The sequence below is a fragment of the Hyperoodon ampullatus genome, assembly GCF_949752795.1.
Source record: "Hyperoodon ampullatus genome assembly, chromosome: 17".
NCBI classification, from domain to species: Eukaryota; Metazoa; Chordata; class Mammalia; order Artiodactyla; family Ziphiidae; genus Hyperoodon; species Hyperoodon ampullatus.
This window is the reverse complement of record NC_136930.1, coordinates 59,828,929-59,845,840: the sequence shown is the minus strand read 5'-3', so window position 1 is coordinate 59,845,840 and position 16,912 is coordinate 59,828,929. Positions and strand designations below refer to the sequence as shown.

At 35.6% G+C, this 16,912-nt stretch overlaps 1 protein-coding gene across 1 annotated transcript in view; it reads right to left on the bottom strand.

Moving 5' to 3' along the window:
* COL14A1 (collagen type XIV alpha 1 chain) overlaps nucleotides 1-16,912 on the bottom strand; it is a gene marked incomplete at its 3' end in the record, with an annotated part of 211,445 nt that overhangs the window by 59,116 nt on the left and 135,417 nt on the right. The window contains exons 33-35 of the mRNA XM_079722162.1: nucleotides 16,464-16,622; nucleotides 8,426-8,503; nucleotides 5,815-5,901 (exon numbers count right to left, since the gene is read on the bottom strand). Of these exons, the coding sequence (XP_079578288.1) occupies nucleotides 5,815-5,901; nucleotides 8,426-8,503; nucleotides 16,464-16,622 (324 nt within the window). The remainder of the gene's footprint in view (nucleotides 1-5,814; nucleotides 5,902-8,425; nucleotides 8,504-16,463; nucleotides 16,623-16,912) is intronic.

The window sequence follows — 16,912 nt, the reverse complement described above, 5'->3', positions numbered from 1 at the left end:
ATGGAAAAACTTACATACTTAAGTATATAAGTATTATATAATACTTAGTAAGTATATAAGTATTCTTATACTTACTAAGAACATAAGATAAACCTAAAAATATGCTATAAATAATGTTAGTAAATTTAGCTAGATTTTGTTCCTAGTGAAGTCTGTGAGCAATTGGTTTGCTCTTTGTTAAAAAGGGGCATGAATAAGTATTAGAAGGGTCATATGGGCACCAGTCTGAGAATATTGCTTTCACTTGAGCAGAAGGATGAAAAGATCATTGAAAATGGAATAGCTTTCTCACTATGTGAGTCCAGTTGATTTCCTGCTATGTCCATGACTACTGAAAATCATTTTGTGTACCATCAGCAAAACACTTGCATCACTTGGGAAAAGACTGGATCAGGTGATAGTTAAGGCTTCTTCCAGTTTAGCAATTAAATTCACTCCCCTGTCCCATCAATATCAGTTGGTTGCTTACCTTCCAGACTTTTAAAATACAATTAAAAAATTGTGTTTTATGTATGTGTATATGTGTCTATAGAAAATATTACCTATTATTAGTGTTTTATGGTATTATTTGATATATATAGATTGCATATGTGATATAACACTTTACATATATTTTTGAGCTAACAATATGTTTTTCCATAACATGACTAACTTATTCTAAATGAGTTGCATAGTTATCTGTAAAATGGATAGTTTGTTTAACCATTCTTTCATCATTGGAAATGGAGGAGTTTTGCTCACAATTTGTTGCTGTCTAAACGATACTACAATTAACATCCTTATACATACCCTGAGTACAAACTTTAAGATTTAAGTACAAATGTTAATATTTAACATATCATCAAGTAGAATTTTAAATGAAATTTAATGGATAGGCAGATATATTGCCAAATTGTGCTCCAAAAAAACTGTGCCAATTTATTCATCTGCTAGGAGTTTGAGGGTCTCTGCTTCTCTAAACCTTATTAGCACTTGATATTGTTAAACTTTGCATTTTTATGAACCTGACTGGTAAAAACAATACCTTACGCGTATTTTAATTTTTATTTCCCTTAAAACGACTGTGATTGAGCATCTTTTCATAACATTTGTCCATTTGTGCTTTATTTCAATACAACTATCAGTTTATATACTTCACCCAGTTTTCTATTGGGTTACAAGTCTTTTTCTCTTTAATGTACAGAAATTCTTCATATATTTGGATGCTACATCTTTAACTGTTATAGATGATGCAAATGTTTTTCCCAACTGTGGCAGACACTGTTGGTTGACTATCAAAGAGTCTTTTCTGACTCCCTTCTCCATTTTATTTTTCCAGCTATAAAGACAGAGATTTGCTTGCTCAGCCTCCTTTGAAACCAGGAATGGTCATGTTAACTGGTTTGGGCCAATATGATCAAGAAGCCACAAGTCTAAGGAAAGCATATTTGAAAGCTGGAACAAGCTTGGGTCTTGTTAAAGTTGTTGAGCAGCCATATTTGCTTGGGATCATCTACCTTTAGGTCTTTTGTTGAGCAAACAATGAATGTCCAAATGCCCCAATGATTTACACCAATGTGTTAGTCAAATTTTCTGTTTCTTGAAACAAGCCCGATGCATCCCAATTAACATACCCATTCTGGCACACCTCTTTAATTTTGTTTGCTCATCTTAAATGATTGGTTTTTAACTGAAGGTTTTGTCCAAATGTGGCAATTTGGCTCACAGATATTCACACACGATGTACCATGTCTATAAATACAGGAACCTTTTTATACTTCTAACTTATTTTCCACCTTACCCCTAAACCTTATCATGGAGTAGATGACAAGAATTCAACAAATGTTTGTGGATATAAACTTCTATCCTTTTAATAAGAAAGCATTAGTCTAGGCAAAAGAAATATGGTTCTTTCACACATGGCTTCCTATGGCTTTTCTAGAGTTTTACTGGCACGTAATACCACTGTGTAAATTCTTTTTTTTTTTTTATTTTTGCGGTACGCGGGCCTTTCACTGTTGTGACCTCTCCCATTGAGGAGCACAGGCTCCGGACGCGCAGGCTCAGCGGCCATGGCTCACGGGCCCAGCCGCTCTGCAGCATTTGGGATCTTCCCGGACCAGGGCACGTACCCGTATCTCCTGCATCGGCAGGCGGACTCTCAACCACTGCGCCACCAGGGAAGCCCCCACTGTGTAAATTCTTGAGCGAGAAAATAATTACGACTATATTAAATCATCAGACGGGGTTTATTGCATATTGTTTGGGATACTATTTCTTCAGTGGTTTATTATACTTTAAATATTTGAAAATGTCAATAGCTTTTCTACTTTACCTCTCTTTCTCTCCAAGTCAGAACTCAACCCTTCTCTTTCACTTCTCCGCTGCTTTTTTTCTCATTATGAAGTTTGACTTTTAGGTCATATGTAAATATTTTATAACTTGTTCCAGCAGCATTGCAGATGAAAAAACTTGATAACCCTCCAGCTAAAAAAGCTTATTAATGCTACTTAAAATAAAATAAACATTATTCTAATTAAGAACTGAAACCTTAAATACGAGGAATGAAGAAGAAACAAAACACCAGAGCAGCAGGCACGTACACTGAGGCTGCCTTGGGGGAGGAAGGGGAAGATGCTTGAGGTTTGCTGGAAAATGTGTATTTTATAGCCCACACAAGGCAATGAAATGTGAACTGGGACCTATGAGAAGTGGAGGAAGCACAGAGTATGAAACATCCTTTAAAGCTGAGGAACTTGAAAGGCTGCACTCTGAGCTAGAACAACAACAACAAAAAGTCTCACTAGCAGGTGGAGGATCAAGATGTTGTTTCCGCTTTAGCTACGGAGGGGTAGTAAATGTCTCCACTAAGAAATATTACCCAGGGGCTTCCCTGGCGGCACAGTGGTTGAGAGTCCGCCTGCTGATGCAGGGGACACGGGTTCGTGCCCCGGTCCGGGAAGATCCCACATGCCGCAGAGCGGCTGGGCCCCTGAGCCATGGCCGCTGAACCTGCGCGTCCGGAGCCTGTGCTCCGCAACGGGAGAGGCCCCAACAGTGAGAGGCCCGCGTACCACAAAAAAAAAAAAAAGAAAAAGAAATATTACCCAGAAACTGATTCTCATACAATCTAGGGACGAGAATTTACACTGCCTATGAGAGTCAAATAAAACCCCAAAGTCAATTTTTTTTTTTTGTACTCTACAGACTCTCTTCCATGATAAAGTACAATAAATGAATACATCAATAAGAAAAAGATAAAAATTGCACACATGATTGGAAATTTTAAAAGACACTTCTAAGAAATCATGGCTGAAAGAAGGGATAAAGAAAAATATAAAAGACAATAGCTCATGGAAATATTAAATTTGACTACATTAGAATAAAAATTTCTAGACAATATACCTTGCCACAAATGACAACAAGCAAGTCACAGACCAGAAAAAGATATTTGCAAACCATATCATTAATAAAGGATTAGTGTCCAAAATACGTAAAACCACTGACAAATCAATGAGAAAAAACTGTACAACAAAACCCCAGCAGACTGTATAAATGGGTATTTATGCAGGAAGAAATCCAAATGGTTCAGAGACAAATGAAAAACTGCCCCATCTCACTAGCAGAGAGAGAAAGTCCTATTTTAAAGAACAAGGACAGAGTTTTACAGTCATCCTAAGTGAAAGCTCTCACATCTGGCCACATCAGACAGTGCTGGTGAGAGGTAGGGCAACTAGACCTCTCATACCAAGTGTGTGGGAGAGGATATTGGGACCACCACCTTGAAGGGCAATTTGGGGTTTTTTCATGAAGTTGAACATGCACCTTCTTTTTTCTCCAACAAATCTAATTCTAAGTGTTATTGCAAGAGCACTTACTCAAGCTTGCAAAGAGACATACAAAGGACATTCACTGTAATGATACTGTAGTAGGAAAATACTCCACAGTAATGGGTCAATAAACTCTTGTTTATATAGTGGAATTCCTTACAGAAGGTACAACGAATAAACTAAACAATGTGATTGTTTGATAAAGTTCAAAGACATACTTTGGGATGTTCAAGACATACTTTAGGATGATAAAAAACAAGCCACACACAGTCGAAAATAAATCTTTGTTTTCAATTCCCAGATTAAACTAAAGACAACTCCTTACATCTGATCAATGAGTTATAATGCACAAAATATGTTTATACATATTATTCTGTGTATTCCTCACAATACCTGTTCAAGAGGTGAGTGCTGTTTATACATGAGGAAATGGAGGTTCACAGTGGCTCCATGACTTACCTAGTCTTATTTAAAGTTAATGCTTTTACCATTAACTCCACATTTGCTTCTTTGGGATAAAGAGTCTTTTGTTAAAAAAAAAAAAGTATCAATATTCGGGTCTACGTCCAGAGCTTGAAAGAGTGTTCTATGTGCCAAAGATAAAGGAGAGACTGATGGGATATATTCCAGATACATTCAGCAGTTTCTCTTCCTTTTTGTTCAGTTCGGCAAGTGTGCTACACAAATGAAGACAAACTATGTTGGTGGGGCCGACCTGGAGCAAATGTCCATGCTGCACACCAGCTGTCAGCAAGGGGTATCTACGCATGCGTGCTGACCACACTGGTTGCCAACAGCAAGCCACATGTAAGCACAGGTCCGCCTCAGAACATTCCTCCTGCAAGGTCTGGATTTCATGTGCTCCTGCATCTTCTCCCTGTTTTCTTTGCCTTTCTGCCTTGATATATTTGCCACTTCCTAACCAAAGACCAGCTATATCACACTTATCTTAAAGAAATGCTGATAACCCCAGGTTAGCAGGTTAGACATAAGCATTTAGACATATTACGAAAGATCTATCACAGTCAATTCAAAGACCCAGAGAGTGCAATTATACACATTTTATATTTTTAAAAAATATTTTCTTGACTATTGGGTGTAAGATAGACTCAAGGATATATTGTACAACGCAGGGAATATAGCCAATATTTTATAATAACTATAAATGGAAAGTAACCTTTAAAATTGTATAAAAATTTTTTAATGACCTATTTGTAGAGATATATAGACAGTTACCAACCTGTGCTAAGAATTTTTAAATGTCTTCTTTGTGTGAAATATGCTATAAATTAGCATGATTTTGCAAATTAACATCAACACCAACAATAAAAACCCTTCATTTTGTAGTATTTGACCAAATGAGAAAAGGTTATGTTTACTTTTTACATGTATGTTTACATGTATGAATCTATATATATATAATGTTTAGAAGAAAAAAATGTTTTCTTTCTCTCTCTCTTTCCCTCTCTCTCTCCTTTGCTCTCTTCCTCTCCCCTTTCCTTCCTTTTTCCTTCCTCTCCCATTTCCCCGCCCCCTTCTTTTCTGTATGAAGTTCCAGTCAGTAATGGAGAACTTCATGCTCACATGGGATACTTTTCCTAGTGATTTTGAAAAACCTCCCTTCACTATCAATGTTGATATAGAATGGGCAGAGGGGATGTATGCAAATCTTACAGCAACAAGCAGGGGGCCAATGTTGGAAACATTCACACTGAAAATAAGCCACAGGACTTCAAAGGGAAGATTCTGAATAGATAGCACTGTGAGACATAGTGTGGTGCAGCAGTTAAGAGCATCATCTATAGGAGTCACGGAGACCTGGATTTGAAGAGCAGCTCCTCCAAGCTGAGTTCTTTAGGCAAGTTACTTGACCTCTCTGTGCTTCAGTTTGCTTGTAGGATTAAGTGAGTAAGTATTTAGCACAGTGATGGGCACAGACACGTAACAAGTGATAGTTATAAATATTATTAAAGAACATTTTAAGTTCAAACTAGGCAATACTTACAGGAGGGCCTGCTGGTCCCAGAGCCCCTTTATTGATTTCAGAACAGGAGCAGGAATGTGGAAGCTCTGGGCAGGTCTCTTCATCCCTCTGAGGAGAAAAACAAATAGCATAACTATTAACAAGATGGTCTATACAAATGGCTTTATGGACTCAAAGAAAACACTTCAAGACACTTCAAAAAAATTAGTGAGTGAGCATTAGTCTAGAAAGGCAGAGAATATTTTCTTCTGACCACAAAATCTTTTCTTGAAAGAAACAATGAATGGCTCTCTAGATCATCATTATTATCAAAGGACGTTGATAAAACGAGCTTGGGAATCCAGGTGAAGAAAGAAAGGCAGAAGTGGGTGCAAAAAAAAAAAAAATTCTGGTTACTATTTAATTCAGTTGGAGAAGTAGTACTCTATATGGACTAAAGGTCCTGAACACTTCCTTTGTGTTACAACATTTTTTTTCCATTTCAAAGGATAAAAGAAAATTTGTTGGAATAGTCCATCAAAATAACTGCATCTACACTAAAACAAAGAAACAAAAGAAAACAAAAACAGTGCTTAAACACATCATCCCTGTAACAATTTTAACTACTGTTCACCTTCTGTGACTGAAAGTAAGAAAACATCACAGCATCAATCTAAAGCTTTGGGATAGGAGGTCATTTCCTCTTGGAGAATTTTGCTGTCAGGTAACACTACAAGATAGATGATGAATACCAGGCTGAATGTATCTGAATGAGTCACTGGAGTGTAAACCAAGACAGAGCACTTGCTAAGGGCTATTGAATGATTTGTGAATATCACATTTGGAGTAGCAGCCAAAAAGAAGTCTTCCCTGGGATAAGAAACTACAGAACTTTGAAGGGTTCATCTGTCCCTTTGGATAGAGAGAAAGTGAGCTTCATTTTCTAAGACCTTGGGGAAACATAATGTTAGAGCTGAATAGAGTGCAGATGATAATTAAATTATCAAGATAAAAATAATCTCAGTCTCTGAAATATTCACAACAGAAACCCAGAAATGTTGAGCAAAGAGCCTTTATATGCTTCTCACTAAATGTTGGATGATAGTCAAATTTTTCAGCTCATTACAGGATAAAAACCCTGCTAACGTATCTGGCCTGATATCTTGGGCAGCTTGAGTGAAATACAAACTTAAGTATCCTGAAAGATCCCCCCAAATTAGGCTGACAGCAGACCTCCTATGACCACAGACTCGGGAATGGTTTCGCCATGGCTGTTGACGGTGTCTCCATCCATGTATTTCTACCACGGGATTTACACATCTTCAGTGATAGAAATGAAAAGGAAAGTTTTGAGAAGGGCTGGGTCCTTCCCAGGAGATGTGGTGATCACATTTTCCATAAGATTCTGAGTGTTTCCCTTTAAAGTTTCCAATCTACCTGCCCGTAAGCATAACATCACAGTGTCTCTGATGTAATTCCTCACCACAGTTTAATGGAAACTTATTTTGATGAAAAAAAAAGTTATTTCCTTCTCAAACATAGTCACCATGAATTTACTGCCTGCAACAGATGATGTGATCTTGTGTAAGGTCTTAAAAAAGCAAATCTTTTAGACTTGATGAAGTCTTTCTCATGCCCATTCTCCCAGTTGAATTCTTAAGATATGATGCCTGTCCAACCATAACAGGGTCAACATTTCAGTTCACTGGTCCTAAAGATCCTTAGTTATGAACAACCTGTCTTTATATATACAGGTACCCCCTCCCTGTGAATTACACTTGGTATTAATAATGAGAAAAAGTTTATTTTCCTAGCAGCCTTGCTTAGGTTATATAGATCATGACTATGATTCCCAAACTGTGCGGAAAGATGGCCTGGAGCAGTACAGCAAACTCACCGGGACACTCTGAGTGTTCAAAAGAATTAAGAGAAACAGCAATATTCGGCACCCATTGGACTTCGTATGAATGACTAACTCAAGGGGGTTCACAGTTTCAACACTAGATTTTGAAACACTATTTTTGATGTCCTATATTTGCAAATCTGGTTTTTCAGCAGTAGCTATGAAGGAGAGCAAGCACCATGGGGAAAATCAATGTGGAAAAAGAAGTGAGAAGGGTGATGTCTGATCAGATTCCAAGACATGAGAAATAGTGCATTCTCCACAGGCACACACATCCTATTAGTAAGTAGTTGTGGTTATTTAAGAATAAGTTCATCATTTAAAATTTTCGATTTATGTTTATCATTTTTTCATACAGCTACTGAGTTGTTAGGATGTAAAGACTTAGGAAGATGTTTGGACCTAATGACCTTATGTATGGAATTGTTAGGTATTTCTTTGGGCTCGGGGTGCCATGAAAAACATTATTGTGACACCAAAGGCTTCAGCGAACCTGAAATTTGGGAACATCTGGACTCTGCAGAAGTCACTCTGTGGAGCTGTGGAGCCCCCACCACATATGTCAGTGTGTCCTGCTGATTCCAGACACACCCGCTTCTTAACCTCTTTCTAATTTTCATCACCATCATCACAATGAATTATCTGTGACATGAGTTTTGTGAAACAGCATTTCATTTTCAGGGAAAATTAAATATAACTTTAGAAAACTTCAATAAAGAACAGACCAAATAATGAAAGAAGAATTCTTACCAGGGCAGGAAGTTCACAGCATTTGTCTTTACTGGCCCATGATGTGGAACAAATAATATCAAACATCTGTATCTGGAACTTCAATTTAAAAAGAAAATTGTCATTCAATAAAAGATATATAGATACATTGTGTTTATAATTGTAATGATTTCATAGTATGTATTACATAATAGAACACCAATACATTTATAACATAATATTACAGTGAATAAATTAAAAAGCCATTCTAACAATATCAATCTTTGTTCCTCAAACATACAGTGATTTAAGATTTTTGTCAGTAGTTACTCCATCCACCATCCAAACCCCCTTATTTAGCATAATTCCTCCTTCCATCTGTACCTAAAAATGCTTAGTGCCTCTGTTGAAGTCCTCCCTGTCCTGTACATCACAGTTACTCCAAGTGCCTCTGTAATCCCACAATGCTCCATACATCTTTTATAGCATATGTCCCACCATACAGTACAATTATTTATATTTTCTTCTCCTCAGACTGGGAGGTCATCAAAGAACATAGAACCACGTATTCACCTTTGTGCCCCCTATCATAACATGTGGCATGTAGAGAATTCCCTGGTGGTCCAGTGGTTAGGACTCCATGCTTCCACTGCAGGGGGCACGGGTTCTATCCCTGGTCAGGGAACTAAGATTCCATATGTCATGTCGTGTGGACAAAAAAAAAAAAAAAAAGCTTGTGAAGACATGTGGCATGTAGTAGGTTTCATGATGAAGACTTGTTGAATTAATTCTGACCTTCATCATTCATGCATATATTTGGCCACTTTTTTTTAGTGCATAATGCAAGCCAGATACCATGTAGACCTCCTTTAGGATATGAAAATGAACAAAACCAGAGTTCTGCCCTCAAAGAATTTATAGGGAGTAAGAGACAGACACATAAATACTGTTTACAATGTGGTGTCATGACAGACTCTCATACAGTATTGTGAGAATCTGTGCTGAGTATATTTTTATTTAAGCCATCAATCACACCATAAATATTTAGACAGTCTTGTTCTACTCATTTATGTTGACAACAAGTTAATGTATATTTTGAAATATTTAGAAACATCATTATAATATCATTAAGGGCTCACACTAGCTTCATGATGCGACCATTTCTAATACTATATTTCTTCCTATATTATTTTCAAATATCGAATATCATCAGGAGTTTGGTATTGATACACACTACTATATATAAAATAAACAACAAGGATCTACTGTATAGCACAGGGAACTATATTCAGTATCTTATAATAAACTATTATGGAAAAGAATCTGAAAAAGAATAGACATTATCTATCTAGCTATCTATGACTGAATCACTTTGCGGTACACCTGAAACTAACACAACATTGTAAGTCAACCACACTTCCATTTAAAAAACAAAAAAGAAAAAAATGTCATCAATTACAGAGCTGGGAGAAGGATGAAATTCTTTGCATTTTAAATCTGTAACTTTCCTTCAGCAAGTGGTGTTTTCAGCAAAAGCTGGAAACTCTTGGTGCCTTATTTTCTCTCATCCCTGTCAAGGGTCCCCTGGATGAAGATGAGAATACTCAAGTAGTTGGTATGACTGAAATAGGTTACTAACAATGCTTACAGCATCACAAAAGAGCCTGCCCTATCTGACAGTAAAGAAAATGAAGTCAGGCTTTCTTTTGTTATACCCAGGAAGAATTGTGCCTTGCTGCAAACATCCTTCCCCAAGTGAGTTTTGCAAGATTCATAAAATGACACAATTTTTGAAAGCAGATCCATAAATCAAGACATCCTGTTTTCTTGTTTCAATATAAAACCATTGTGTTATTTGAAGAAATATTGCATGATTCACTATTCTTTTCTTTTCTATATTAAAAAACATTTTTTCCCAAAGGGTATAATATTTAAGTCTGCTCAGGGCAACCATACAACAAAATTAGGACCATTAAAAAATTAGGTTTTTAAAATTAAAGCATTTTTAAAGAACACAGCTGCTGGTTTTCATAAACAACAATAGCAACAAAGATATTTCAAGGAGCATAGAGATTAGGAGGCTATGGAGCTAGGCTCCCTGGGTGTAATCCACTCACAAGCTAAGTCACTTGAAACAAATTATTTAATGTGTTGGAGTCTCAATTTTCCTTACCTATAAAATTAGGATAATAATAGTAGCTATTCAATAGTAGCTATTCATTAGAGTAATAATAGTAGCCATAACAATAAAATGAACTCATAAAGGGAAATATTTAGAACAGTTCCCAGAATACAGTTATAAATAATAATAATTATTTTTTCTTTTTTTTATTATTTTTAAAAATAAATATTATTTTAATGTAACATGTACAAAAGCCCTTTTATAATTGATCTTTAAGCTGTAGGAGTACATAATACAGAGGCCAAAATTGTAGAATGAAAATGAAAGTGATACAATATTGAGAGCAGAAATATAACAGTAGTTTGTGTCCCCAATAATCAATGTTTTGGTTGAGAAAAATCTTAGCAAATAACAATAGCAGCAAACACTTGTAGAAAAACTTACTATGTGCCAGGCACTATCCTAAGGACTTTGCCTATATCATTTAATCTTTCAATCACCACTATGAGGTATGATTACTTAGTAATGTCAACCCCATTCTATAAATTAGGACTTGGGGTGAAAAAGTCAAAGTAATTTAAGCACATGTTGAAAGCTGAATTCTGGCTGGGATTTGAACAGCACACCTCATTTTCTTGTGGTTTATTTTGCAGTAAACAGATCATTAGTCTAATGTTTAAAATGTAGATACCCCAGCCTAACTTGACAATGCCATTTGTCTGGGGACATTTATTAAATGGGTCCCATTATGACAGCATTAGATAGATTCAGTTAATTCTGTAAGTCATTCATCCATTAAGAAATTTTCCATTTCTGAATAGAGCCCTCAGTGTGAACACATTTTAGTGAATGGAAAGATTTATTTAAAGCAAAGTCTTTTTACTAGTCCCAGGATATACCAGGCTTTCTTGAAGTTTTTCGAATAAACATTCACTGCCTAATCACCTATAACAGTATAATGTCTCCATACAAACCTTTGGCTAAAATTCCCCTACCCTATTGAGTAACTGGGATTCTTATGAGTTCATTTTATTTATTCAAGAGGTTGAATACCTACTAAATGCTGAATGAGGCTGATACTATCATTTGAAGAATGCTTGTGGGCTGTCTTTTCTTTTTCAAGTTAGATGAAGTCAGCAGCCTTTTTTGTGTGAGTACAACAAATTTATTCATAATTGTTTTGCATTCGTAATAGTTTAGATTCCTCAGCCTTTATTTAGAGACTTCTTTTCCAAGGCACATTTCTGGGGATTGTTCTTTAAAAATCTGGCTTTTATTCCAGAAGCAATTACACACACATTTATACAAATTATGGAGGAAACATTACAGAGATGACATGTCCAAAGATCTTATATTTGAGTGCCTAAAAGAGCAAGACAATATGGTTCAAAATAAATCATACTTCAAGTGACTAAGAGGCAGCCCCTTTTGACTTCTCCAACTTTTTTCCTTTGTAACTGACTGAACATTATGAAAAAAATATCTGGCCAGATTAAAAAAAAAGTACTCTCCCACTTTCACTTTTTATAATCTCTTTCAAGGGAATACTTAGACAATTACAAACACTTTTTCATTACTGGACATTTTTGTTTGGGTGTAGCACAAAAGGCAAGTCATTTGGGGTCAAATGTTAGCATGAAAATAAGATTAAAATATTTCTTGGCAGTTGAGTCACTGTGATCTGTGAATGGAAATTAAAATGTACCCCTGGCTCAACTCTCCACTCAGTACGAGTTTTCATCTGTTGATTTTTTTTCTAGTATAACATTTTTAAGCTTATAATTTGAAGTCAAGCTGTACCTGAACTTAAACAAATATTTAGAGAGCTTTACATTGCCCGAGAACATAGGAGAAAGAGTCCTGAGGACCTAGGCCATGTTCTGCTTTTAAATTGGTGTGTAAATTTGATTGATTCCACCTCCAAACTAAGATTTATTAAGCCTTTATCACTTGTCACCTATTGAACAGGGTGTTTTTACTTGCTTGCCATCAGCTTACTGAATTTAAGGGAAACCATGATGGCACTATTCAATTAGGAGATGAAAAGGAGCAGCTGTTGTAGTTGATGGTAGTAATTAGAATGTTTAGGTGTAGACATGCTTGGGGGAACATTTTGATCACGTTTATTTCAAGGTTGTAATTCAAATAATGAGTTTTTGAACTTGCCAGTGAATAGACAGGGCATATGGTCACTGTTACAGACCAGATTCCCTCCTCTGCCTTAAGTTCTATCATAATCAGTCTGACCCAAGGGAAGAGAGCTCAGAATGGGAATTGGGTAACCACATGCAACTCAGATACAATCTCATATCTCACTTTCCTCACTTTTGAAAGGGGATTCCTCCCTAACTTATTCAAGTCTCAGTTTCTGCATCTATAAAATGGGGATAATAATAAGTATCTCTTCCTAGGGTTATTGGAGGATTAAACTAGATAATATCAGAAATGTTCACACTGCCTAGTCCATCGCAGGCAATAAATGTTAGTCACTATCACCATTTTAAGGAGTAAAAGATACAATCCAGTGAAAACACAACCATGCCCTTGCAATTTAAAAACACTTGTTTCTAGAGGATCATTTACTAGTCTACTATTGATTCCTAAATAAAAGCTTTAACTCTAAATAAAATTACTAAAAACTCCATAACATAATTTGTATTTGTCTTTATTTACACATCAGAGGGCTAAATAAATGTCAGTTGTATAATTAAATAAGTGTTAGATTTGAAAAGGTGGGAAAAAGACACTAACAAACATAATCAATGCCAGAAGCTCAAATTTTTTCTTGAATCATCTCTGATTGGCAGTATGATAATTTCATTAGGTATCAGAAAAGGTAGAAGAAACTTCTCAGGAGAAAGAAGATTGGAAAGGAGAAGCACAGTTGTTAAGTTTCTTCCCATGTGTGTTTTGACGGCTAAATTAAGCCTGCCTATTAGTTTAGTCCCACTAGGGACTCTTGCTGCATGTAAAATCTTGCATTGCTGAACTCAAGTTGTTTTTGTTATGAATATGAGTAATTTCAATACAGTGGTTACTATATCCCTAAATCCATTAATCTCTCCTCCACTCAACTTTGGTTTAAAAAATCTGTAGTCTTTAAAGAAAGATAATTTAGAGTTCTTCCATCACTTGAGAGTTTTTGAATCATTGTTGAATTTGCCAGGGAATGCTTACCTATAAACTACTCATCCCTCTTAGATGATAATTACCCCTCCTGGAATGACCCAAAACTTGTACATTACACATTGCCTTTTGCATATGTATACCAAGATTATATTAGCAATGTATGATTTCTAAATTGAGAACTGAAGACTGAAGCTTCTCTCTTGCTTTGCCCTGAAACAGTTAAGTAATAAACCAAAAAAGCAAGTGAGTTTTCAATCACATTCTTGAGATCTACTCTAATATCATCCATTTCAACATAATCAAATTCCTCAATAAGTGGGTAGACTAAAAATCTATTTAGTAATCCTTTGTAGACTTCTAGATTCTAGCAAAAGCTACAACTTTTTTCCTACTAGGCTTACAAAGAACTCTTTAATGATTGACTTCTGTAAATTCCCCTTTGTCTCCTACTGGGTGGAAGTTACCACAGAGGGTGCTCTGTTTAATTGATTTTCTGTCATGGTCAAAAGTAAAGATATATCACCAGCAGGCCTGACACCTACAGTCATTTTTGCTTTCAGAAATAAATTCTTTAATATTTAATTGGTCACACAATTGGAGGAAAATTACTACGTAGAGTGTAATTTGAAATACAATTAATTTGTAACTGTAATTATAAAACTGTAGTTGTAAAGTATGAATTATAATTAGGAGATGGTATGATATATATTAGTGGACTGTTGTCAGTACCACACATGGAATACAATACATGCAAAACATTTTAAGAAAAGACATGATACAATTCAAATAGATGACTTACTATTTAATTCCTATCAAGTGTTTCTTGAGAAAGTGATCTGTTCACATGAATTTATTAGATACTGTGATGTAGGGTAGACGTGGGTCATTGCAAATGAAGACCAAGACATGGTTTCTGTTTTGAGGGGTTTATACTCTGGCTAGAGAAGTGAAACGCAGTTATATGAAAGAGCAAGAAAATAATATATGACTACAAATAATCAAGGGTTAAGCAAGTCCTAGAGGTTTAGAAAAGGTGAGATGGAAAAGATATGGTTGACATTCTTCAATAAAAATAGCCGCTCTTCATTGAATGGCTACTAAGTGTCAGGGATTTTATATGCATTATGTCTAAAATAAAAAAATAATGATAGTACTAAGTGATATGGGCCATAATCTCATCCACCTGGAACTGTTTCTCTTTCTTAAATTAGAGTCTATTCATTCATCCTTCTAAGCATCCATCTATGTACATCCATTTATCCATACAAGTTATCCATAGTTTGCCAATTCTAGAGCCTTGTAAATTCTGAAGTGTGCTATCATAAAAGTACCTTCCATGAAGCAGAAGGTGAAATTTTTCTTAATCCACATGGAATACCACAAATTAAGAGGAGATAACTCCTCAATATCATGTAAACATTCTTAAAAGTCTCTTACCACCACTGAAAACAAAAGAGCCTTCCATAGCTGTTATATTCCCTCTTTTCAAACATCTAATCCATAGTTCTCCAAAGCAAAGTAGAAACAAAAGTACTTTTAAAGATACTTCAAAGCTAAGTGTTAAACTAATTAGCACACATCTATGAAGATTTGAAAGCATCAATATACCCTGATTGTACACAAGGATTTCATTTCTATTGTTACCACAAAGAGAAATGCCATGAAACAGCAAACTGTCCCAAAGTAAATTCCCTCACCACTCTGGGACTGTTTCCTGGTATGTAAAGTGAAGGGGTTATCCTAGAGCAGAGGAATTAGAACTGTGTTCCTCAAAGCACCCTTAGGGAACACTGGAGGATGGCAGCACCTGCTCCCCCATGTCCCCTCTCCCATTCAATCAACATGGGTGTGTTTTAATCATACTCATTTATTTGATATACTAGAAGATTTCATTTGTACTAAGTGATTTCAGCTTAAAAACACTTTGAGAACCACCAGATCTTTCTAAAATTCCATATAGCTGGCTAGTTCTACAGATCTCTGAAAGCATAAGACAATAAGAGTGAGTCATAATTAACCTGATTATTCTGCTACATGGAAGAGAAGTGTAGATTTGAATATTTGGAATTGCTTACAAGAATAAAATTCCCTCCAGGCTAATTGGTTCTAATTATAGAATGACTCAAATTAGAGAATGTTGCTAATTAGCTGTGAATGTGTGGTGTTAAAACAAAAGCTTGTGTACACTGCTCTTTTTTGCAGGTAGTGACTGAAGGGAATGTGATTTCTTTGTCAATTTGAAGTCTCCTGGTCTGAAACCCCATGTTATATGATGAAAAATATATCTTAGAATGATTTGTTATTTAAATAACTATTAACAATTAAAGGGTTAATTTTACATTAGCAATAGCCAGAATCTAGTTTTAAAATGCCCAAGTCTAACTCAAATGAGAGACTTATGTCAATTTACTGTGTATAATAATAACATATTTTATTCGGATTTGTATCTGCTTATATAAATGAGGTTCATTTACAGTTTTGATTCTCATTAACAAACCATTTATGCCACAATATTTTATTTGAATTTTAAAATATGAATATTTTACTATTTGAATTTTAAAATCCATTTAGAAAACAAACTAGTCTAATTCTTGGAGCATTCTCCTTATAATATAGCAGAAGCATATTGCAAGAGCTTTGAACGTTCATGTTTTAATTCATTTGAAGAGGCCATTATCTACTTGTTTATCCATTCATCAATCTATCATTCATCCAGCCCTCCCTCCATCCATCCCTTTACCAAATTTTTCCCCTGGAAGATAGATAATTATATTTCAAAAGGATTTTTTTCTTTAACAATAACACAGATTCACTTATTTATCCACTTACTGGTGCAGAGTTTCCATTTGGTCCTCTTGATCTAACCATTCTCCCTAGGACTTCGACACCATCTAATGTGATATTAGATGATGCATTTATTGCCTTCTCACCCACTTGCTTGCAGTCAATAACCACTTTGGCCAAAGTCTTGCTGACAATAACATGTAGCTGATAAAAGTAAAGATATTTTAGAAGGTAAGAAGCAGGAGAAAATATCAACCAAATTTACATAATTGCATGACTCCTCACCAAAAAGTATGGAAGAGAAAAGAAGGAATTCTGTCACTATGTGTTTTGCTTAAGGAAAAAGATTCTACTTTTACCATTTCCATGATTGTTCCACATGCAGGTGCCATCTCTATGTTGTTTTTTTTTAAACACTAATGAAATCTCACATGCTTTTCATTTCCCCTGTAATATTTCTTGGCTACTTTGTGACTGACTCTGCCTAACCAAGA